Here is a 24,699-nt window from a genome sequence, read left to right as displayed (position 1 = left end):
TTAACTACTTTCTCCTCTGTCAAACAATTTGGTATCCATCGGAATCTGCATGTGTACTTCTTTTTAGCGCACAATATAGCAAGCCAGCTTCCCACAGCACCTCTCTTCAGGGAAAAAGCAGACTTGGCCCTCGTGCTACAGCCAGGTCTTAGGGGCTTGTGGCAGCACACACAACCACCCCCCCCCCCCCCACCCCCGTCTGCTTTCCACCCTTTTTGTTGATACGGAAGGGGTGCCCTCCTGTGTCCGTTCCTGTCCAGCCGCCGTGCATGCTCCACAACCTCTCCGTGGCTGAGGATGTGTGGTCCAGTGACTGTGTGGATCAGGGAGCCAGTGGTCCGGCCAGTCCACCACCAGTCTGCAGGTACCTCCAAACCTTCCTGGTCTGACTCTTCCCCAACAGTCCGATGCAGGATCCACCTTCACCAATTCTACTGGCAATCCATCACGTCAGACGTGGGTTTTGCAGATAGTCCGAAGGGGCGGCTACTTCGCCTTCAAGACTACACCTACATCCATGCCATCATCATATGATCAGATGACGAAGGATCACTTGGCGCTTCTCCAAGATAGTTATTGCTCTGTTGGCTAAGGGAGCCATAGAGAGGGTTCCCGTGCCAGAAGTATGTCATGTTTGCTATTCCTGCTACTTTCTGGTAACCAAAAATGACAAGGGCCTCCACCCTATCCTAGACCTTTGGTCCCTCAATCTCTTCCTCAGGAAGGAGTTCAAAATGCTCACTCTGGCTCAGGTTCTATTTTCCCTAGACCCAAGAAACTTGATGGTAGCATTGGACTCGCAGGATGCCTATTTCCATATTCCCTGTAAGAAAGTAGCACATTTCTGTCAGTTACCCCCTTGTTGTGCCTGGTGTCAAAGTGTTTAAACTAGTACACTGGGATCGGCTTACCAGGACCCCAGTGTCAGTGCTCTCTCTCCCCTAAATTTTGTTAGTAGTAACACACCCCCCACAAGTGGCATACTGGTGCACCCATGTAAGTCCCTAGTATATTATACTTGGGTACCATGGGCATTGGTACACCAGGTGTCCCCCATGGGTTGCAGCATGTATCGTGCCACCCACGGGGCCCCTGCAAACTGTGACTACTGGCCTGCCATTGCAGCCTGTGTGAAATTGTGCGTGTACCTTTTACCCCAGATGTAAGGTTTACCTTCTATCACGGTCACTGCACTTTGACCCTATAAGGCACCCCTAAGATAGGCCCTTCAACCCAAGGGATGCAGGGTGCATGGTTCTCAGTGTGAGGGCACCCCTGCATGGGCAGAGGTGTCCCTACAAACCCTAGACCTCATTTTCTGGGCTTTGTAAGTGCGGGGAAGCCATCTTAAGACATGTAGTGGACACTGGTCAATACGAGATGGCCAACTATATAATGGCTTCACCAAACCTAGGCATGTTTGGTATCAAACATGTTGGAAACATGCCTCCACACTGATTCCATGTACTCTAGGGGTTCCATAGGGAATCCCTCATGTCTGCCTGTATAGCCTTGCAGGGTCTGCATGCCAGCCTGTGCTGCTGCTCACACCAGAAACTGTTCTGCCCTCCTGCTGCTGAGCCTAACTCGAGCAGGGGAAGGAGAAACAGAGGATTTCCTGTAAAGGAGATTTGTTACCACCTCTCCCATAGAAATAGGTGTTGCTGGGATGCGGTTTCCTCTGAGCCCCACCAGACTGGTGTGAAGGGCACATTTGGATCTCTCCTTGCATAAACCGGTTTGCACCAGTGCAGGAACTCCCCATTCCCGCTCTGGCGTAAAACCACACAAAGGACAGTGGAGTGACCACCCTCCTGTCCAGCTCCTCCCCTAGGGAGGTGCACAGAGCTCTGCCAGGTGGCCACTTGATTCTGCCATCTTTAAAATAAGATGAGCAAAGGCCAATGGGAGCATCTGGCTGGTTAGTCCAGGCCTACACATCAACCTTTTGGAGCTTGTGCGATCCAACTAGCATTGAAGCATTTCTTCCCTCTATCAAGGGGAAGTTAGTGCGGGTGTTGACGGACAACACTCGTGTAGTACTGTAATAAGCAGGGTTGGTGGGTTTGTGGACCCTTTGTTAGGAGGCTCTGCGACTCTGGACTTGGCTGAAACATCAGGGCATTTTCCAGGTGGTTCAACATCTGGCGAGCTCTCTGAACTAGAGAGCAGACAAACTCAGCTGACAATGCTTAGTTGATCACGAATGCCGTCCCCATCTGGAGGTGGCGCAAGGTCACTTTCAGCAGTGGGGAGGGCCTTAGATCTGTTCGCCTTTCGCAGAAAACATGTAATGTCAGCAGTATTGCACGTTTGAGTTTCCAAGGCGGCAATTGCTCAACAGCACTTTGTGTTGAGTGGAACTCAGACCTACTTTATGCCTTTCTGCCCAGAGTTCTCAAGACGATCAAGAATGATCGAGGTCAAGTAATCCTTGTGGCTTCGGACAGGGCATGAAGAGTCTGGTTTCCTGAGCTACTAAGCATGGTCATTGATCCTCTGATCAGACTGCCCCTTTGGGAGGATCTTCTGTTGCAATAGCAAAGGAGGGTTCTCCACCTGAACTTGTCCTGTCTCTGCCTTCTTGTGCAGATATTGAGCTGTTAGTGAAAGCTTTTGCCCTTCTGCCTGAAATGTGTGACGTGATCTTGGCAGCCAGGCGTCCCTCCACCTCAACGGGATAAGCCTGTTGTTGGAGAAAAATAGTGTCATGGTGCACAAACAAGTCTGTAGACCCCCTTTCTGCCCCTCTCCCTGAGGTCCTATTGTTTATCCCTTCTCTGACCTAGCGGGGCACTGCTATGGGCACTTTCAAAGGTTATCTGCCTGCCATATTTTTTTTGTTTTGTTTTGTGGTTGCCTGATCAACCATCCTTGTGACATCAGACCGCGCCCCAAAAGTTCCTGTGCATGGCTTCCATCTTCAGATTCTTTTTTCTGCCATTGGGTCTGCAAGCACGACGGAGAAGTGCCGTAGAATTTTAAACATTTTTAAAAGATATAAAGTTTTTCTTCAACAAAGAACGTTGAAGGAGACAACAAGAGAAGAAGGGAGACCTTGCTGCTTCCTACCGGGGGGAAGCCACCAGGTAATCAAGCATGTGCCGTAGGAGGACAGAACAAAGAAGCCATAAAACTACTCTGAACAATCGAAGGAGGAGATTGAATCCACCACCCTCGGAGAATTTAAGGTAGGTCAGGCAAGTAAGGGCCATGGAAAATACCCCTTTTAAGTTTTGCCAGAAGTGCCACCACAAGTTTGCAAAAAGGGACCCCCATTAGATCTGCAACCTCTGCCTACCAGGACAATGAAGACTGGCGAGGCCTGTGTGGAATTCATGCCAAAGACTTTAAAGGCAAGATGCAGGCAAAGGCTGGAACTCCACGCCATGTCCCAAAAACAGGAATCACTCCAACACCTACGTCTCTTGAGCGACTACGAGAAGGATATGGAGGAGGCCGAAACCCTGAGAGGGGGAGACTTGGACGTTGAAATACACAAGACTCAGTCAGAGAAGATCCAACCGCAGAAGAAGGGGTCTGACATATGATATTGTATATGTCAGTGGAGAGAGACAAATCTAGATCTTTCCGGAAAAATCCCTTTTCATGATCTCTGAAACACAACAACCTACTTATCTAATGTATGTAATAAGGGACAAAGCCACAAATACCTTCCTCTCTTGGGATGTTCCCCACATGCCTTTCAAAGTGGCCTGCCTTTCCAAGGTTCTTATACAGTGGCCCAATCGCAATGATGGATATAAACCATGCAGTTTGTTGACTGGTTATTGCTGCTTCTTTGCTTCCCTCCCATCGTCATTTCATTCTCACCCTAGGGCGAACTTCACTCCTGGGCAGTTGCAAATCACATCTTGCGTAAACCGCCTTCCTTTCCTGGGCCTAATCAACCATTCACCCTACTGCCAAGAGTCAGTATTGGCTGGCTTGGTGTCTCCTCTTCAATGGCGAGACAGTCCTAAATATATGGTGCTTCCCCCTGATGTTTAAACAATATTAAGTGGGCAAGGGATGCCCAACTAGTGAAGCCGAGATCCAGACCACAGTATACATTTTGGCCATACTTGTGATTCACACATACCTATAGTTCATCCATGCTGACCTGCTACAGTGCTATTTTCTCAGCTAGACAGGCCTTCCTTTCACTCAACTCAACCACCCCAAATTAGCTAGCCCTTACCACTTGATTTCCCCCCCCCCCCCCCCCCCCCCTTGCACTGTTGCGGGACACATTGTTGGACTGTGAGTTTTCAAACAGATGGCACCTATTACACCACAGTGATCAAGAGTGCCTGTTACAGATATGCCTGATAATTTGAGGGTGCAATCTCAAAATCATTGTCTGGCAGAGATCAGCGTACAGAAGTGATGCACATCAGTAACCGAAGTACATAGCAGGTCATTCTTTAGTCAGTGGAGGGTGTAATTAACGCTGTGTGGCATGTGTAGAAATGTAGCCTCTTTTTGCCATGGTTACCCCCTACTTTTTGCCTACTGTCAGTGTGTTTTGACTGTTCACTGGAATCCTGCTAACCAGGATCCCCCTGTCTCCCTCTAAATGTGGTTGCTTAGGACTTAGCATACCTCACAATTGGCATACTGGTGCCCCATATAAGTCCCTAGTATATGGCACATGGGTACTCAGGTCATTGAGGCACCAGGGTTTCCCCATGGGCTGCAGCATGCATTGTGACACCCATGGGAGCCCATGCAAAATGTGTCTGCAGCCTGTGTGAAAAGGTGCATGCACCCTTTCACTACCTGTCACTGCACCAGGTCACTGTAAGTCACCTCTATGGTAGGCCTTCCTAGCCCAGAGGGCAGGGTGCAGGTACCTGTGTGTGAGGGCACCCCTGCATAAGCAGAGGTGCCCCTACGACTCCAGCTCCATTTTCTTGGACTTCGTAAATGTGGGTAAGCCATTTTACCTGTGTACTGGATATAGGTCACTACCTGTGTCCAGCTGCATAATGGTAACCCTGAGCCTAGGCATGTTTGGTATCAGCATGTCGGAATCCTATCCCAAGGCTATTGCCAGTATTGTTATGATTCCATGCACTCTGCGGGCTCCGTAGAGGACCCACAGCATTGCTTCTGCCAGCTTTCTGCGGTTTTCTGGGCAGCCTATGCTGCTGACACCCCACAGACAGGTTTCTGCCCTTGTGCTGCTTGACCAGCTTAAGCATAGGTAGGCAGAACAGTGGATTTCCTTTGGGAGGGGTAGTCTCTCCAAGCTACTGGTATACTTTGAAGGGCACATTTGGTGCCATGTTTCCATAAACTGGTTTGCACCAGTCCAGGAACCTCTGGCCCCTGCTGTGGTGCGAAACTGGACAATGGAAAGGGAAGTGGCCACTCCCCTGTCCATCACCACCCCACGGGTGGTACCAAGAGATCTTCCAGGGGGCCACTTGATTCTGCCATCTTGAATCCAAGGTGGGCAGAGGCCCCTGGGAGCATCTGAGTGGCCACGTCTGGCATGGGACTTCACAGCCCCCTCCTGATAAATGGTCACCATGCAAGGTGACCATCCCCTCTTCCTGGGCTGTTTAGGGTCTCCCTCCAGGGTCGGTCTTCAAATTCAACGTGCAAGATTCCATCAGGACTCATCTGCATCGTTTACTTCATCTTCTGGCCACTTGGGGTGCAGCTGGACCCTCCAGGATCCAACAATCCAACTCCAGCGACAACTCCTCTCTGCAACATTGTTTCCCTGGTTCCTTCCAGCAACTGCAACATTTCCCTGGCTGTGCCTCCTCTCAGTGGACGAGTCTTCAGCCTGCACAAAAAGCAGGAAGGAATCTTCCTTGGAGTGAAGGAATCATACCCCTGCATCCGCAGGCACCAACTGCAACAACGTCCGGCTGCTTGGATCATCTCCTGCGTGGAGCCTGCAAAACAGGTGGTGGTCTGGAGTGGTCCCCTCTGTCCTGTCTACCAGCTGTCCATCTTGGGAAATGATGAGCCCTTGCCTCTCCTTGCAGGGCAGTACCCCTGTGCACTGCAACTCTTGCAGCTACCAAGGCTTGTTTGTTCCTCCTCCAAGGGATCTTCAGGCTCCGTGTAGCCCAGGCCTCCAGCACTCTATCCTGCAAAGCACAGTCTCCTACCTGCTGCTCCAGCGACGTGGGGCACCTCTCCAGGTGTGCTGAGTAGGGCTTACTGCGACTCCTGTGCCTGCTGCCTGTGAGGTACCTGTGGGGGCTACATGCCCGTCTTCCGACTCTCTTCACTGCTGAGGGTCACCTGGGACTCCACTCCTTGGGTTGAGTCCCCCTGGACCTTGCTGGTCCCTGGTAGCTCTGCAACACTTCATCTGCTACTTTTGCCTTTGCCAAAGCTTGTTGGTGGTTTTCCAACACCACTGACTGACTACAACTCTTCTTCCGTCGTGGGACATCACCTGCTTCACTTCTGGGACTCTTCTCCTGCGCTGCACAGCTGACTCCTTGTCTCCACTGTCGACCTGGTCCTGCATCCCCCAGAAAGGTGGGTAGTGGCTCCTTTCCCATCTGGACACTTCATCTTGAACTGAACTTGGTCCCATCTTTTACAGGTCCTCTTCTGTCAGGATCCACCTTTGGTTTTTTCCAGTCTTGCGTGGGTCTGGCACAGTCCTTTTCCAAAGTTTACCTGTGTGTTTGGGGAAACACCAGGTACTTGTCTCTGCTCTCCTGGTTGCTGAGGGGTACCCTGGTACTTACCTTTTGGGATTCCTACTTCCTCTAATGCCCCTCTACAGATTTCTCCTTCTTGGATGGGGGACTGCCTTTTACATCCCACTTACTTAGTATATGGTTTGGTCTCCCCCTAGGGTCTTCACTATTTTCTATTGTTTTACTATTTGCTATTGCTTTCTATGCTAATCTCTGAATTATAATGTGTATATATTAGTGTGTTTATGCACCTCCTAGTGGAGTATTGCCTGTACAGTATTTTGGTATTTGTGTTACGATAATAAAGTACCTTTATTTTTGTAACAGTGTGGTTCTTTCATGTGTGCAAGTGCTGTGTGACTGTAGTTGTGATGCATAAGCTTTGCATGTCTCCTAGATATGTCTTGGCTGCTCATACACAGCTACGTCTAGAGAGCCCTGGCTTCCTAGACAGTCTAGACCTCACTAGTAGGGGATAACTGGTATAAGGTGGTAACACCACAGGTGCTCACCACACACCAGGCCAGCTTCCTACAGCATGCAGTACTCCCGTAGTGGTTGGGGACGAGGTTTTAGCCCCCTCCCCTTGACTGCAGCAGTGATAGCCCTGTATCTAAATGTGTAGATGTTGCAATTCTAAAAAGATCCTGCAAAGGGGGACTTGCACAGTGGGGGCCCTGGGAGCATGGGAACACCGTCTGTTGTTGTGCACCTGGGCAGTGCAGCGCTTCTTTGTCATTGGTGCTTCTGTGTGAAGGCGCCCACTGTTCTTTGGTGGACCTGCAAAAAGAACGGCAAGGCAGCTGGACGATGTCCACCGTGATGCTGATGGCCCTCGACTACTGGTCTTTGGATGTGCTGTTTGAATCCAGATTGGACTCCGACAAGTCTTGACTACTGCAAGGGGTCCTGTACCCCAAGTATTGGTGCAGCTCAGCTCCAGTTAGTCCTGGGGTCTATCCTCTTGGTTGGGAGACTGGACGGAGCATGTTGACCTCCTTGTGGGTGGCTGTTGTGTTGGTGGACCCGGTGCTCAGCAGATCAGTGGGCCAAACATTGCGGTTGGTGCATGCAGGAAGAAAAGTGGCTCCTCCACTCCGAAAGAGACGCTGACAGGTTGGCGAAGAGATGGATAAACTCATAGGCTTTTGGATCCCCACAGCTTCAGGTTGTGTTGGGATGTTGAGATGGTCGGGACAGAAGCAAATGGGCAAGCAGGGTTTTGTGCCAAAAGTCCACAAGTCGTCCACAGTTCTCGATTCTTTGTCCTCTTCTTCTTGGGTCAGATGAATCTGTTCTTCTGGTGTTTAAGGGCCACCTAAAGACTCAATTTAGGGGGGATTCGGTGAGTCTAGAGTAGTAACTAATGGGCCTCCAATGGGCTACTTGTCCTTGGGGTGACTACACCCTCTGTATGACCGCTTCCTGTGGGAAATGGGCATAACCCTGCCCCAGAATTCCTAGTTCCAGCAAAATCAAGATGGTGGAACCCTTCGTCAAGTGTCCACTTCAGGTAGCCCAACATAGGGGAGTGGCTAGCCCAAAGGTGGGAAATGCCTATGCCCTAACTAATTTTTCTGCCTGTCCTGGTGTCAAGTGGGTCTCAAGGCAGGGGAGTGGCAGCAACTCACATTATGGGTAAGCTGGGGGTTGCATACCAAAAGGCTGTAGGGTCTTTGAAGTCCCTGGCCATGGTATGCATATTCACTAACCATCATGCTGGAGCAGGTGATAACACATTTCTCAGGAGCAGGCATTGTTTCTGGTCTCTAATAGCACGGGCTCTCACCTCCTGGGGGTCAGAAGCATATCTGTGGTGGCAGGCTGGTTGAAACAAGTCTCCACCCCAAGGCATCTCACTTTCTTGACATCTATAATTATGTAGTTTGGGGCTTTTATTTTTATATAAAATCAAATGGGGCAAAGGGGAAGCTCTACCAATGTCCCAAACTACTGCAAGGGCTCCTCTCTGAGCACACCCAGTTAAAATGCATGAAAACGGTGCTTAAATACTTAGGTGTGCGTCTCAGCAGAGATTGGACCTTATAATGGAATTGGTCTTAACACCCTTATAGGTAGGATCCAAAACGATATCCTAAGGCGACAGAGACTTGCACCCAGGGTAGAGTCAATGTAGTGAAGAAGCGAGCTAGAGATTGGTCCATATGCACTCACTACCTAGCTCATAATTTGTCCCAACTTCTGTGCCACATCCCTAGAGCAGGTGTTATTCCACCAAAGTTTTCTAACTTGTGTGGCATGGCCACAGTGTAAGCTCCTTACTCAACACAGACAACAGCTAAACACGGTTATCCCTGGCACCCTGAGTATTTACAAAATGTTTACAAAAAGATGATACTCAACCCTTACGTGCACTCGTGACACAATGCCGGGGTCAGGGGAAAGCTGTTAAACTGGAAGGTCGTTGATGCCCTAGGTGTGAGTTTGCCCTAGACTAGATCTTTATTGGCAGCATCAGCAATTTCACATTCTCCTCGGATGTACCAGGTTGCAGGCTCAGACCCTGTTAGACACCAAAGATGAGATATATCTTACAATCTGGGTTAAAAACTGTGGGCTTGTGGCTGGTATATGCATTGTACTTGCAGAGAGCTTTTCTCCAACACGATCCTACAGAGAGCTGAACTTTTTGGGCATGGCATGTCCCTAAGAGAAACCAGATTGAAATATTGATTTTTCATGATTATACACAGTTGGTACTTGTCGTCCAGCAGACTATACAAAGCAGGCCTGTTTTCTAACTCTGGCGGCTGGCTCTGTAGTTGTCCTGACTCATCGTATACTTTCTTGGGCACCGACATTTGCTAAATACTGTTTTAGTTGTTCTAGAGACACCGTCTTTGAATGCCACCAGACAGAAATTACTTATGTTCGGTGGCATGTGTAGCTGCAGATACACATGCTGTGCATAGTCCGCCGTCTGGTGTTGGGTCGGAGTGTTACAAGTTGTTTTTCTTCGAAGAAGTCTTTTCGAGTCACGAGACCGAGGGACTCCTCCCACTTCGGTTCCATTGCGCATGGGCGTCGACTCCATCTTAGATTGTTTTCTTTCCGCCATCGGGTTCGGACGTGTTCCTTTTCGCTCCGTGTTTCGGGTCGGAAAGTTAGTCAGAATCAACGGAAAATTCGTCGGTATTGTTTCGTTCGGTATCGGGATAGTTAGGGCAAATCGACACCGAGCCTTAAAGAGCTCCGGTAACCCTTCGGGGTATTTTCGATCCCCCGTCGGGGCCTGGTCGGCCTGACCGCGTGCAACATCGAGACTGATGGAACGGACCCCGTTCCGATTCTGTCCTAAATGCCACAGTAAATATCCTTATACAGACCAACATTTGGTCTGTAACTTGTGCTTGTCCCCCGAGCACAATGAAGAGTCGTGTGAGGCCTGTCGCGCGTTTCGGTCGAGAAAAACGCTCAGGGACCGAAGAGCCAGGAGGTTGCAGATGGCTTCCACGCCGACAGGACAACAAGGGTTCGAGGAGGATGAAGAAGAAGAAACTTTCTCCATCCGCGAATCGGATTCCGAAGAATTCGACGTCGACGAGCAACCAACCGTGAGTAAGACGTCGAAAGAAAGATCACACGAAAAAACAGACAAAGCCCAGGGGACGCCACTGCCAACAGGCCATGGCATAACCCATGAAGTAGGTGACCGTCCATCGGCACCGAAAAAGGGCGAGCTGGTGCCGAAGTCGTCCGACTCAGGTCGAGACACAGGCACGCAACACTCTCGGGACCGAGAGAGTGGTGCAGAAAAGGCTCGACACAGAGACAGCGGCACCGAAGCTACTCGACACAGAGACAGCGGCACCGAAGCTGCTCGGCACAGAGATAGCGGCACCGAAGATGGTCGGCACCGAGAGGCCAAGACACTGAAAAAGAGAAAGATCTCGTCGGAGCCGAAAACAACTAAAGACACGATTTCGATGCCAAAACACCCGGCAACCGAACCAAAAACCAGTTCCTACTCAGAGGAACAATCACTGTCCTCCCAACTAAAAAGACACCGATTTGAGGAGGAATTACAAACTACAGAGGTAGATCACACGCAAAAGCGAATCTTTATCCAAAGGGGTACAGGGAAAATCAGCACTCTTCCCCCAATCAGAAGGAAAAGGAAACTTGACTTCCAACAACAAGACAAGCCACCACAAGCAAAGGTGGTAAAGAGGGTAACTCCACCACCCTCTCCACCACAGTCAACTCATGTATCACCGGCACGGACTCCACCACAATCACCAGCTCATACCACCATGAGCCAGGATGATCAGGAAGCATGGGACCTCTATGATGCTCCAGTATCGGACAATAGTCCAGAGTCGTACCCAACTAAACCCTCGCCACCTGAGGACAGTACAGCATATGCACAGGTGGTAGCTAGGGCAGCCGAATTTCATAATGGATCTCTACATTCGGAGCCTATTGAGGATGACTTCCTCTTTAACACCCTGTCCTCCACCCACAGCCATTATCAAAGCCTTCCCATGCTCCCGGGAATGCTAAGGCATGCTAAACAGATTTTCAAGGAGCCTGTTAAAAGCAGAGCAATAACTCCAAGGGTGGAGAAAAAATACAAGGCACCGCCCACAGACCCTGCTTTTATTACATCACAACTGACACCAGATTCAGTAGTCGTAGGAGCAGCTCGTAAAAGAGCCAACTCGCATACATCAGGCGACGCACCACCTCCGGACAAGGAGAGCCGCAAGTTTGATGCAGCTGGGAAAAGGGTTGCAGCACAAGCTGCAAATCAGTGGCGCATCGCCAACTCGCAAGCACTCCTAGCGCGATACGACAGGGCCCATTGGGACGAGATGCAGCATCTCATCGAGCACCTCCCCAAAGAATTCCAGAAACGAGCGAAACAAGTGGTTGAAGAGGGGCAAAATATCTCCAACAACCAAATACGTTCTTCTATGGATGCAGCAGATACAGCTGCAAGAACAATAAATACTGCTGTGACAATAAGGAGGCACGCATGGCTGCGCACATCTGGCTTCAAACCTGAGATACAACAGGCAGTGCTCAATATGCCGTTCAATGAACAGCAATTGTTTGTCCCAGAAGTGGACACTGCAATTGAAAAATTAAAGAAGGACACTGACACAGCCAAAGCCATGGGTGCACTCTATTCCCCGCAGGGCAGAGGCACATTTGGCACATTTCGCAAAACAACTTTCAGAGGAGGGTTTCGAGGTCAAGCCACAGAAGCCAGCACCTCACAAACAAGACCACCTACCTACCAGGGACAATATCAAAGGGGTGGCTTTCGAGGCCAATACAGAGGGGGCCAATTCCCAAGAAACCGGGGAAAGTTTCAAGGTCCCAAAACCCCTCAAAATAAACAGTGACTCACAGGTCACACAACCCCTTCACACAACACCAGTGGGGGGAAGACTAAGCCAGTTCCACAGATCATGGGAAGAAATAACAACAGACACTTGGGTCTTCGCAATTATCCAACATGGTTATTGCATAGAATTTCTCCAACTCCCTCCAAACGTCCCACCGAAAACACACAATATGTCAAAACAGCATATAGACCTTCTAGGACTAGAAGTTCAAGCATTACTGCAAAAAGACGCAATAGAATTAGTGCCAAAAACACAAAAGAACACAGGAGTTTACTCACTGTACTTTCTAATACCGAAAAAGGACAAAAGTCTGAGATCAATATTAGATCTCAGAACACTAAACACCTACATCAAATCAGACCACTTTCACATGGTCACGTTACAAGACGTAATACCACTACTGAAACAGCAAGACTACATGACAACTTTAGATCTAAAAGACGCGTATTTCCATATACCGATACATCCCTCGCACAGGAAATACCCAAGGTTCGTATTCAAAGGAATACATTACCAATTCAAAGTGTTGCCATTCGGAATAACAACTGCACCAAGAGTGTTTACAAAATGTCTAGCAGTAGTAGCTGCACATATCAGGAGGCAGCAAATACACGTGTTCCCGTACCTAGACGATTGGTTAATCAAAACCAACTCGCTAACAAAGTGTTCACACCACACAGATTGTTATACAAACCCTTTACAAACTGGGTTTCTCCATCAACTATGCAAAGTCACACCTTTTGCCGTGTCAAACACAGCAATACTTAGGAGCCACAATCAACACAACAAAAGGGATAGCCACTCCAAGTCCACAAAGGGTTCAAAATTTTCACAAGGTGATACAAGCTATGTATCCAACACAAAAGATACACGCAAAGATGGTATTAAAACTCCTAGGCATGATGTCCTCATGCATAGCCATTGTCCCAAACGCAAGATTGCACATGCGGCCCTTACAACAGTGCCTAGCATCACAATGGTCACATGCACAGGGTCAACTTCTAGATCTGGTGTTGATAGACCGCCAAACATACATCTCGCTTCTATGGTGGAACAGTACAAATTTAAACAAAGGGCGGCCTTTCCAAGACCCAGTGCCACAATACGTGATAACAACAGATGCTTCCATGACAGGGTGGGGAGCACACCTCAATCAACACAGCATCCAAGGACAATGGGACGTACATCAAAGAAAGTTTCATATAAATCACCTAGAATTGTTAGCAGTATTTCTAGCGTTGAAAGCATTCCAACCAATGATAACCCACAAATACATTCTTGTCAAAACAGACAACATGACGAAAATGTATTATTTAAACAAACAGGGGGGAACACACTCGACACAGTTGTCTCCTCACACAAAAAATATGGCATTGGGCAATTCACAACCACATTCGCCTAATAGCACAGTTTATTCCAGGGATCCAGAACCAGCTAGCAGACAATCTCTCTCGGGATCACCAACAGGTCCACGAATGGGAAATTCACCCCCAAATCCTGAACACTTACTTCCAAATTTGGGGAACACCTCAAATAGATCTATTTGCAACAAAAGAAAACACAAAATGCCAAAACTTCGCATCCAGGTACCCACACCGGCAATCTCAAGGCAATGCTCTATGGATGAATTGGTCAGGGATATTTGCGTACGCTTTTCCCCCTCTCCCTCTCCTTCCACATCTAGTAAACAGATTGAGTCAAAACAAACTCAAACTCATACTAAAAGCACCAACATGGGCAAGACAACCTTGGTATACCACACTACTAGACCTGTCAGTAGTACCTCATGTCAAACTACCCAACAGGCCAGATCTGTTGACACAACACAAACAACAGATCAGGCATCCAAACCCAGCATCGCTGAATCTAGCAATTTGGCTCCTGAAATCCTAGAATTTGGACACTTAAACCTCACACAAGAGTGTATGGAGGTCATAAAACAAGCTAGAAGACCATCCACTAGACACTGCTATGCAAGTAAATGGAAAAGATTTGTTTGTTACTGCCATAATAATCAAGTCCAACCATTGCATGCATCTCCAAAAGATGTAGTAGGATATTTACTACATTTACAAAAATCAAATCTAGCTTTCTCTTCCATAAAAATACATCTCGCAGCAATATCTGCTTACCTGCAGATTACTCATTCAACTTCCCTATTTAGAATACCTGTCATTAAAGCGTTTATGGAGGGCCTAAAGAGAATTATACCACCAAGGACACCACCTGTTCCTTCATGGAACCTCAACATTGTCTTGACAAGGCTCATGGGTCCACCTTTCGAACCCATGCATTCTTGTGAAATGCAATACTTAACGTGGAAAGTTGCATTTCTCATTGCCATCACATCTCTAAGAAGAGTAAGTGAAATACAGGCGTTTACCATACAAGAACCATTTATTCAAATACACAAAAATAAGGTCGTTCGAAGAACAAATCCAAAATTCTTACCAAAGGTTATCTCACCGTTCCACTTAAACCAAACAGTGGAATTACCAGTGTTCTTCCCACAGCCAGATTCAATAGCTGAAAGAGCACTACATACATTAGACATCAAAAGAGCACTAATGTACTACATTGACAGGACAAAAGACATTAGGAAGACAAAACAACTATTTATTGCCTTCCAAAAACCTCATACAGGAAATCCAATTTCAAAACAAGGTATCGCCAGATGGATAGTAAAGTGCATCCAAACCTGCTATCTTAAAGCAAAGAGAGAACTGCCTATTACACCAAAGGCACACTCAACCAGAAAGAAAGGTGCTACTATGGCCTTTCTAGGAAATATTCCAATGACCGAAATATGTAAGGCAGCAACATGGTCTACGCCTCATACATTTACTAGACACTACTGTGTAGATGTGTTATCTGCACAACAGGCCACAGTAGGTCAAGCCGTACTAAGAACTTTATTTCAAACTACTTCCACTCCTACAGGCTGAACCACCGCTTTTGGGGAGATAACTGCTTACTAGTCTATGCACAGCATGTGTATCTGCAGCTACACATGCCACCGAACGGAAAATGTCACTTACCCAGTGTACATCTGTTCGTGGCATTAGTCGCTGCAGATTCACATGCGCCCACCCTCCTCCCCGGGAGCCTGTAGCCGTTTAGAAGTAGATCTTGAACATTTGTACATTTGTAAATATATTACATTATTCATTTTGTACATACGTATTTATTCCATTGCATGGGCACTATTATTAGCATACACAACTCCTACCTCACCCTCTGCGGGGAAAACAATCTAAGATGGAGTCGACGCCCATGCGCAATGGAACCGAAGTGGGAGGAGTCCCTCGGTCTCGTGACTCGAAAAGACTTCTTCGAAGAAAAACAACTTGTAACACTCCGACCCAACACCAGACGGCGGACTATGCACAGCATGTGAATCTGCAGCGACTAATGCCACGGACAGATGTACACTGGGTAAGTGACATTTTCCTTCTAGCTGTATTAGCGTATATCTGGTCTGCAGGGCAAACAGTCAATCATGATTCCAGCCAGCAGCCATTGATAACATTTTAACATTTCACCGTTATTATGAATTAATGTGTGAAATCACGGTTTATTTTTGTTGTTTTGTTGTTGTTGTTTTGTTGTTTGTTGTACTTTTTTTTTTTTTAGCTGAGTCAAAAATAATGTAAAGAATGGCTCAAGTTATTAAAAATCAAAATCACCAACTTGCCCTGATAGAGTGATTGCTTGTTTATTGGATGTACAAGTTAAAATCTCCAACCCCCCCCCCCCAAACAAAAAACTTTAACAATAAAGCTTTAAATTGTGAACTAATTTCGACCTTGAATCTCAACTGACACTTGGGTAGAAGAGCAAATATCACTAATTATTTGCTGTTGCTGTCCCTTAAATCGGTCTATTCCTCATTTTGGAGGTTTCCTTCACCCGTTCATTTATTTTTTATTTTTTTTAAAGCAATAATAATAATATTGTGCCTATTATGTTTTTTCGACTTGAGGAGCCGTGCTCCACATGTATTTCTGGTACTTCTTTTGTCTCCTTCCATGCTATATTCTTTTATTGATAATATCACATTTTAGAACTTCCCTACAGACCAGGCAGCTGTCTGGCGAGATCTATTTCATCACGCAACACACGCCTACATTTAGATATGCAAACAGGATTTTGGACAGCCTTTTCCAGTGATTGGGTATTGTGGTTCAGCTTGCTTCCAGCATTGGCTAACAGTATACTCCCTTCTCCCCCACCGTCTTTACACACACTCCTCCCATCCCTCTATTTGTTTTTTTTGTTTTTTTTTACATAAGTCTCAGCAACTGACAGTCTTAGCTGTATGGAAGGCAGGTCATTTGTATTAAATACATACCAGTCAGGAGCACCTCTTTCCACTGCATACTTGAGGACTTTCCTTAGTGTGCTTTCTTTTCATTCTTAGTGCCTGCTATTGTCCAACCTGCTCTAAGTCAAAATCATGCCTGTTTTATGTCCCTCAAGTTTTAATTCCTCCTTCCGTACTATCCAATGCTACCAATCTCGCTCCGTCATTGCTTTTAGTTTGTGTTTAGCTGTACCCGACAGCTAGACTGCTGCTCCGTCGCTCGCTTTTTTGCACTTTATGCACACTTCTGATTTTTTTTTTTAGGTGTTAATACAATAGTAACCTAAACATTTCGTCATGTATAAGTATCAGCAGAATCTTAGAACGAGTTTTCTTGTGTGCTCATGCAATTGCAAAAAGGCAGTGTAAAAGCTAATAGCCCTGCCTTTAACAGTTGTGACCTGCGCCTGTGTTTTTGTTAATCGAAGTCTCGACACCTATAAAAAGTTGGCCTCTTACTTCTATATTACCACACATTGGCATTAAGAATGATTTCAAGATGGTCACCATGTGTACACATATGTCATAGTAAATGCACACCTACAGCAGCAGTTTTGGAACGGATAAGTCATTTCAAGATGCCTGTTACTTGTGCATCTCATTATTCACCAGTTGGCATTTTGTATGATTTATTTACTTTACCCTTCCAAACAAATCTGATTCGTTTTAGAATTGTAAAGTATTAAAAAAAAAAGCAAGCCAAAGGCAATAGGTCGGCATTCTTTTGAAGACTAGACCGGTTGCAATGTTTGAGTGATATGTCATTGCATGATGTTCTACAACAAAGGTGCATGTGATTGGAGCATGCTAAATTCAATGACAACGCTTGAAAAATACAATATTAGAATGCAGAGTTTTGGTTACATTTGGTGTGATTCATTCTGTTGTCGCCATAACCCTTGATATTTTTCTCTTGAAAAAGGAGCATTGCATTGTTTGTTGAGCATACATCTGGAAATGAAAGGGATATACTTAGTGGAATTTCCCTCAGTTTCTTATTGGATGGAGAATCTGGTATCTGTAAAGTTTAACGGATGAAGAAATGTACTTCGGGGTGCTGAAATGTTTTGCCAGCACCGTTAAAACTGTCTGTTTTCCCTAAATCTGCCGCACATATCCTGGTGGTTCCACCATCTTAAAGCACATTAGAAACGACTGGAAATGATAGCAGAAAAAGCTGGTTGTGGCATTGCTACCCACCATGACCTATGTTGCAGATTTTGTGCTGCTGACATTGGCCGCCTGCCAACTTTGGGTCATAGCTCGCAATGGAAGGACAGGCCTTTGACAGTTATATTGAATTTTAATAGTAATTAATTTACTCTTTTATCGCTATTGGGATGCAGATACTGTTGGTCAATATTGTAAGTAGAATGATTTTACTTTATGTGCACTATTCCCATGGAATGGGGTTGTATTATAGTGTCTAAGAATTAAATAAATAACACTTGAAATGATGTAAAGCTGACAAACGTGTAGACTTGAATGTGTTAAGAGTCTAATCACTTGGAGGTTTTTCTTTTGAATATACTTTACTGAATAATTGTCACTGAAATCTGTTTTTATACAAGTTTGCCTTTTTTTTTTTTTTTTTCACTCTTGACTTGTAGGTCCTACAGATCATCAGACGGGCGAACCACACCTCAATTAGGTAACGCAAACCCATCTACCCCACAGCCAGCATCTCCAGATGGTGGACACTGCCACAGCCTCTCTGAGTTTTCGCACGGCCAGTCACCACGAAGCCCAATAAGCCCTGATGCCCTCTCAGCTCCCCTAACCCCAGCTTCCCGCGACTCCCATAGGCTACTCTCCAACGAGGACACAAGGTGCTCCACGCCAGAAATGGGCCAAGACGAACTGGTGAGTGCTCTCTAAAAATATGGACGCTACCGAAATGCACTACCATCACATGTATGTAAAAAGGGTTTTACAAGTCACTACATAGTTTGGTGTCCATATAGAGGAGCAAAGTTGCTTTGTAAGGCCATGAAACACCATTATGACTTGAAATATTGTTTTGAACTATGGCAAAGGTTTATTTTTTTCCTTTTCTGGATTTATATGCTGTGCACTATACCTCCCTACCCCCACCGCCTCTCTCTTTTGGGTTCCAGTCAGTAGGTGGGTAGTTCCATCCCCACTGATGCCAGGCTTAGGCTCACAATACCCCAGAATACCCCAGAAAAGGCCCCAAACAGTCCTAGACGAGAACCACCAAGTAGTTGAATGAAGAAAAAAAAACTAAGGAGCCACGGATCAAAGCTGAAAGATACAGAAGAGGGCAGACCTTCAAACGCAAACTGCACTCCAAAAAAGGGGGGTCAGAGGAAAGAAAAAGAGGAAGGACATTTCAACAACAAGAGGAAATCCACTTTGATGTGAAAAAGATACACACTAACAAAGTCACAGTGATTCAGAGCAGAAATGTCAGCTGGGCTCAAAAGAAAAAAATAGATAAATCCCTTAAGCCTTTCAGGATTCCTAGGAAGCCAGTAGAGTGTAGGACAGAGAAGGCCTAGATTGATTGGAAACCACCAGCAGTTCCAGAACCACAGAAAGAGAATCACAAGGAACTTTCTGGTGAGGAGGTACTATTTGGTGAACCCATGATAGTCACCAGACGGTGATAAGGGCATATGGCAGGACTTGGACACTGACTCTTCTGACAAAGGGTTTGGCTCCTACCTATCAACGCATTCGCCCTCAGATGACCAATCACTGTGCAAAGCACTGATTAAAAGAAAGGGAGTCAGAGACCTATGGTGTGCAGCTAGAGGAGGAAGACGCTGGGTTACTCTGCCTTCACAGAACAGCCAATTGTTCCCAGTGATCCTTGTAGGAAGCTGGCCTGGTATGTGGTGAGCACCTATGGTGTTATCACCTTATACCAGGTCCAGGTATCCCCTATTAGAGAGTTGTAGACAGTGCCTAGGAATCCAGGGTTCTCTAGAGGTAGCTGTGGATGAGCAGCCAAGACTTAACTAGGAGACATGCAAAGCTTATGCAATACCACTATAGTCACACAGCAGTTAGACAGATGAAAGAACCACAGAATTACAAAAATAAAGGTACTTTACTATGGTAAGACAAATATTAAATACTGTCTAGGTAATACTCTACTAGAAGAGGAGTGAACACACTATTATATACACATTAGAAGTCCGGAATTGGCATAGAAAGCAATAGAAAACAGTGAAATTACAGAAAATAATGGAGGCCCTGGGAGAGACCAAACCATATACTAAGTACATAGAATGTGACAGGCAGTCCCCCACCCAAGGAAGTGGAATCTCTAGAGGGGAGCTGGAGGAACTAGGAACCCCAAAAGGTAAGTACCCGTGTTCCGTCCCAGCGACCAGGAGAGAAGTGGTAAGTACCTGGCTTTTCCCCCAAACCCACAGGTATACTTTGTAGAATGACTGTGCAAGACTGGAAGAAATAGAAGAGAGACCTGACAGAAGACGACCGGCAAATTAAGGGGACCAAGTCCAGGTCCAGTTGGGGCAGGAGCTAGTACCCATCCTTCTGGAGATGCAGGACCAGGTCAACGGGGAAGACTAAGAGTCTTCTGTACAGCACTGGGGCAGGAGAAGAGTTCCAGAAGTGATGCAGGCGATGTCCCAGGACAAAAGAAGAGTTGCAGTCAGTGGTGTTGGAAAACCACCAACAAGCCTTGGCAAAGGCAAAAGTCGCAGATGAATAGTTGCAGAGCTACCAGGGACCAGCAAGGTCTAGGGAGACTCAACCCACGGAGGGGAGTCCCAAGTGACCCTCAGCAGTGAGAAGAATTGGAAGACGAGGATGCAGCCCCCACAGGCAACTCACAGGCAGCAGGAACAGGAGTTTCAGGGAAGCCCACTCAGCACACCTGGAGAGGATTCCCGTGTCACTGGAGCAGCAGGCAGGAGTCTGTGCTTTGCCGGAAAGAGTGCTGGAGGCCAGGACTACACAGAGCCTGAAGATCCCTTGGAGAAATATGCAAGCCTTGGTAGCTGCAAGAGTTGTGGTGCACAGGTTTACTGTCCTGCAAGGAAAGGCAAGGGCTCACCATCTCCCAAGTTGGTCAGCTGGTAGAGAGGGCCAAGGGGACCACTCCAGACCACGTGATGCAGGATCCACACAGGTCCGGAGGAGAGAATCCACGCAGCCAGTCATCGTTGCAGTTAGTGCCTGCAGATGCAGGGGAGTGACTCCTTCACTTCAAGGGAGATTCCTTCTTGTTCAGGCTGGAGACTCCTCGCCCTTCGAGAATGCACAGGCAGGGAAATGTTACAGTTGCTGAAAGGAGCCGAAGAAACAATGTTGCCAAGTGGAGTCGTCACTGGAGTTGCAGATTGTCGGTTCTTTGAGGGTCCAGTTGCATTCCTGGTGACCAGTAGATGAAGTAAATGATGGAGAGAATTCCTGCTGGAATCTTGCACGTTGAATCTGAGGACCCACCCAAGAGGGAGACCCTAAATAGCCCAAGAAGGGGGATTGGTCACCTAGCAGGGTGACTGTAGGAAGCTGGCCTGTGTGTGGCAAGCACCTGTGGTGTTATCACCGTATACCAGGTGCAGGTATCCCCCCAGTGCTTAATTTGTGCTAGTTGTTTCCGGTGCTGAGCACCGGCACTTATTTTTGAGGGCCGAGGCTTATTCTTCTGCCTCAAGCATTCTCTGCGAGCAAAAGACACATATAGGAAAGACAGATGAAGGGGGGAAAACCAAAAAGCGTCACAAGGCAGCGAGTGGCTTTTTATGGATTGAAGAGGCCCGAGATGGCTTCAGGATAACGCTGCCTCAGTATTCCGTGTTCACACATTTAATTGCAGCAGCCGCATGTTTGAGAGGAGTGCTTTGGGCACCGGCACCTTTTTATTTACAAATTAAGCACTGGTATCCCTTATTAGTGAGGTGTAGTCAGTGTCTAGAAAACCAAGCTCTCTAGAGGTAGACTTATCCAGGAGACATGCAAAGCTTATGCAATATCACACAGCACTTAAACACGTGAAAGAACCACACAGTGTTAGAAAAATGAAGGTACTTTATTTTAGTGACACAAATACCAAAATACTGTATAAGCAATACTCTACTAGCAGGTGAGTAAACACACTATTATATACACCTTAGTAATCAGGAATGGGCATAGGAAGCAATAGAAAACAGTGAAATAACAGATACCAGCAGAGACACTAAGGGGGACCAAACCATATACTAAAAAAAAGGAATGCGAAAGGCAGACACCTCCCCCCCCCTAAACACCCCCCCCCCCCCCCCCACCCCCCCATGCCAAATTTGGTGTGTTTGTGGTCTAAGCAAACAAGTCTGAAGGGAGAGAGCACAGTCCCTGGGGTCCTGGATAGCAGGATCCCAGTGAATATAGTCAAAACACACTGACAGCAGGCAAAAAGTGGGGGTAACCATGCCAAACAAAAGTCTTGTTGTGAGGGGGACCCTTACGGTCCTTACTGGCTGTCGTTGCACAGTATCCACTCGCTCCACCTTGATCTTCACTCCTGACAAGCTGCGGGTCAACACTTACTCCATGGCCCCTGCTCTGCGTCTGCCAGTGTAGGCGACCTTGCTAGGATGAGGATATCATCAAGGAAAATGCCAGGTTGCCTGAGGATTAACTTCCGAAGATTGGAGGATCTGCATTCTTAAATCAACTGCATCCTTATCTCATCATGTTTGTTGATGCAGGAACACTTGCCTGCCAACTTCTAAGACATGTAAAAAAACGTGTTGACTGACTCCCCTTCTGCTTGACGGTGCTTGACCCTTTCATAGTCTGGATTAAGTTGAGGATCAAAATGTCAGTTCAGCGCTGCCACAACAGCATTGAAATCATCCGCTCTGACGTTTGGTAGGTCATATAGCTCTTCACCGCCTATGTACAGTATCATTGACCTCATGACAGCACCATCATTTTCTCTTGTGCAAAAGTAGTGACATCTTGCCTATAAGTGGCAGCACAGCTGTGGCTGTGTCGTCGCATTGTTTAAACCGTTGTAATGAATTGACTGACGCATTGGTGCCACCAGTGCTTAATTTGTAAATAAAAAGGTGCCGGTGCCCAAAGCCCTCCTCTTAAACTCACGGCTGCTGCAATTAAATGTGTGAACACGGAATACTGAGACAGCCTAATCCTGAAGCCATCTCGGGCCTCTTCAATCCATATAAAGCCACTCCCTGCCCTTTCAGCTCACTCTTGCAGCTGTTTAATCCCTTTGTGACGCTTTTTCGTTTGTCCCTTCCTCCTCCTTTCCCATTTGTGTCTTTTGCTCGCAGCAAATGCTTGTGGCAGAAGAGCAAGCCCCGGCCCTCAAAAATAAGTGCTGGTGCTCAGCACCGGAAACAACGAGCACAAATTAAGCACTGGGTGCCACGTGTCTGAGTTCCCTGCACCCTGGTCTGCCGCCAACATGGTGATGAGCCCTTTCGCTGGTGCTTGTTCTCTGCCCGCCTTCCCGCTTTGCACTGTGCTGCCTCTTTTCTTTCTGTGGGGTCAGCAACTTGGACTTCAGTATTGTCCTTCCTTTTTATGCTAGCAAGGGTGGGGCTATCGTTAGAAGAGTAATTGCTGCCAGGTTGCTGCTTGTTTGCTCGCTCTCTCTCCTATGTATTTCTTTCTGTTTCTTATTTTTGTGTGGTGTTGGCTTGATTACTTCTTTCCCCTTTCCGCTCTCACTTCCTTTATTCTTTTCCTCCTTTTCTTTTCCCTGGGGCGTCTGAGCACCTCGTCAAGTCTGTTGAAGGCCTCCCCCTCCCCACGATGCTCGCTTCTCGCGAGTGCCCCTCACTTGTACCGTTCCACTCACTGCTCTTCCGCGGCGCCGACAATCCAAAGCTCCTTTTCCTGAAGCTTTCACCTCCCAACTTGCCACATGTCGTGACAGCGTTGCGCACGGCAGCGGCCCTCACATCAGCTAGATAACGCTCTCCCGTTGCTCCACACATCTCAACGCGAACACGCACCCTTTCACTGTTGGCCACAATCGGGATCCCACACCACGAGACTATACACTCTGGAGGAGGTGATGATCTGCAGCAGGTTCACACGCCTCATCACCACTGTGGAGAGGCTAAATGATACAGAGTCCTCGTGGTTGCATAAACACCAATACAGAGTCCCCTAGAGCGGTGCGGTCACTTATCACCTCGGCCACATCCACCCCTTGGAATGAGTGTACCTTACATTGTATAGTAGTGGCTAGGTGGCTTACTTCAAGGTCCAATGAACGTTGTCAAAGGCAGCAGAGACGGCTGATAGCGGCCTCAAGAGACCTCTTTCCGAGTAACAAGGCTGAGTTGCGGGGAGGGCATATGTTCGATGGCATGTGTAGCTGCAGATACACATGCTTTGCACATCCCGCCATCTAGTGTTGGGCTCGGAGTGTTACAAGTTGTTTTTCTTCGAAGAAGTCTTTTCGAGTCACGAGATCGAGGGACTCCTCCCCTTTCGGCTCCATTGCGCATGGGCGTCGACTCCATCATAGATGGGGTTTTTTCCGCCATTGGGTTCGGACTTGTTCCTTTTCGCTCCGCGTTTCGGTTCAGAAAGAGGGTTAGAATCTCGGAAAAATCGTCGGTTTTGTTTACGTTCGGTATCGGGTTAGTTACAACAGATCGACACCGAATTTTGAAGAGCTCCGGTGGCCCTTCGGGGTTTTCGATCCCCCGTCGTGGCCTGGTCGGCCCGACCGCGTGTCTCTTCAAGGCTAATGGAATGGACCCCATTCCGCTTCTGCCCCAAATGTCACAACAAGTATCCTTATACAGATCAGCATCTGGTCTGTAACTTGTGTTTGTCTCCAGAACACAAAGAAGATACTTTTGAAGCCTGTTGAGCGTTTCGGTCGAGGAAGACATTAAGAGACCGAAGAGCGAGAAGACTACAAATGGCGTCGGCGCCGACAGGGCAAAAACACTTGGAGGAGGAAGAAGAAACCTTCTCCATCGAGGACTCGGACGAGGTCGATCCCGAACAGACGCCGAAAACCGTGAGTAAGACGTCGACACACAAAACTCACGGAAAGACCACTAAAGCCCAGGGGACGCCACCGCCAGCAGGCCATGGCTTAACCCGAAAAATAGGTGACCGATCATCGGCACCGAAAAAGGGCACGCATGTGTCGAAGACATCCGACTCCGGTCGAGATACCGGCACAGAGCAGACTTGACCCCGCGACAGCGGGTCAGAGCAAGTTCGGCACCGAGAGGGCGGCACCGAAACGATGTGGCACCGAGAGACCGGAACGCCAAAAATTAAAAAAGTGTCGTCGGAGCCGAAAAAGTTT

The 24,699-nt window shown here is 47.4% G+C and overlaps 1 protein-coding gene across 5 annotated transcripts in view; it reads left to right on the top strand.

The window, feature by feature from the left end:
• KANSL1 (KAT8 regulatory NSL complex subunit 1) overlaps positions 1–24,699 on the top strand; it is an 817,615-nt gene that overhangs the window by 772,852 nt on the left and 20,064 nt on the right. For all 5 annotated transcript variants that reach the window (XM_069238046.1, XM_069238047.1, XM_069238049.1 and 2 more), the window contains one exon: positions 18,026–18,278. In XM_069238046.1, the coding sequence (XP_069094147.1) occupies positions 18,026–18,278 (253 nt within the window). The remainder of the gene's footprint in view (positions 1–18,025; positions 18,279–24,699) is intronic.

This window comes from Pleurodeles waltl, chromosome 6 (assembly GCF_031143425.1).
Source record: "Pleurodeles waltl isolate 20211129_DDA chromosome 6, aPleWal1.hap1.20221129, whole genome shotgun sequence".
NCBI lineage: Eukaryota > Metazoa > Chordata > Amphibia > Caudata > Salamandridae > Pleurodeles > Pleurodeles waltl.
This window is presented reverse-complemented; position numbering and strand designations above follow the sequence as displayed.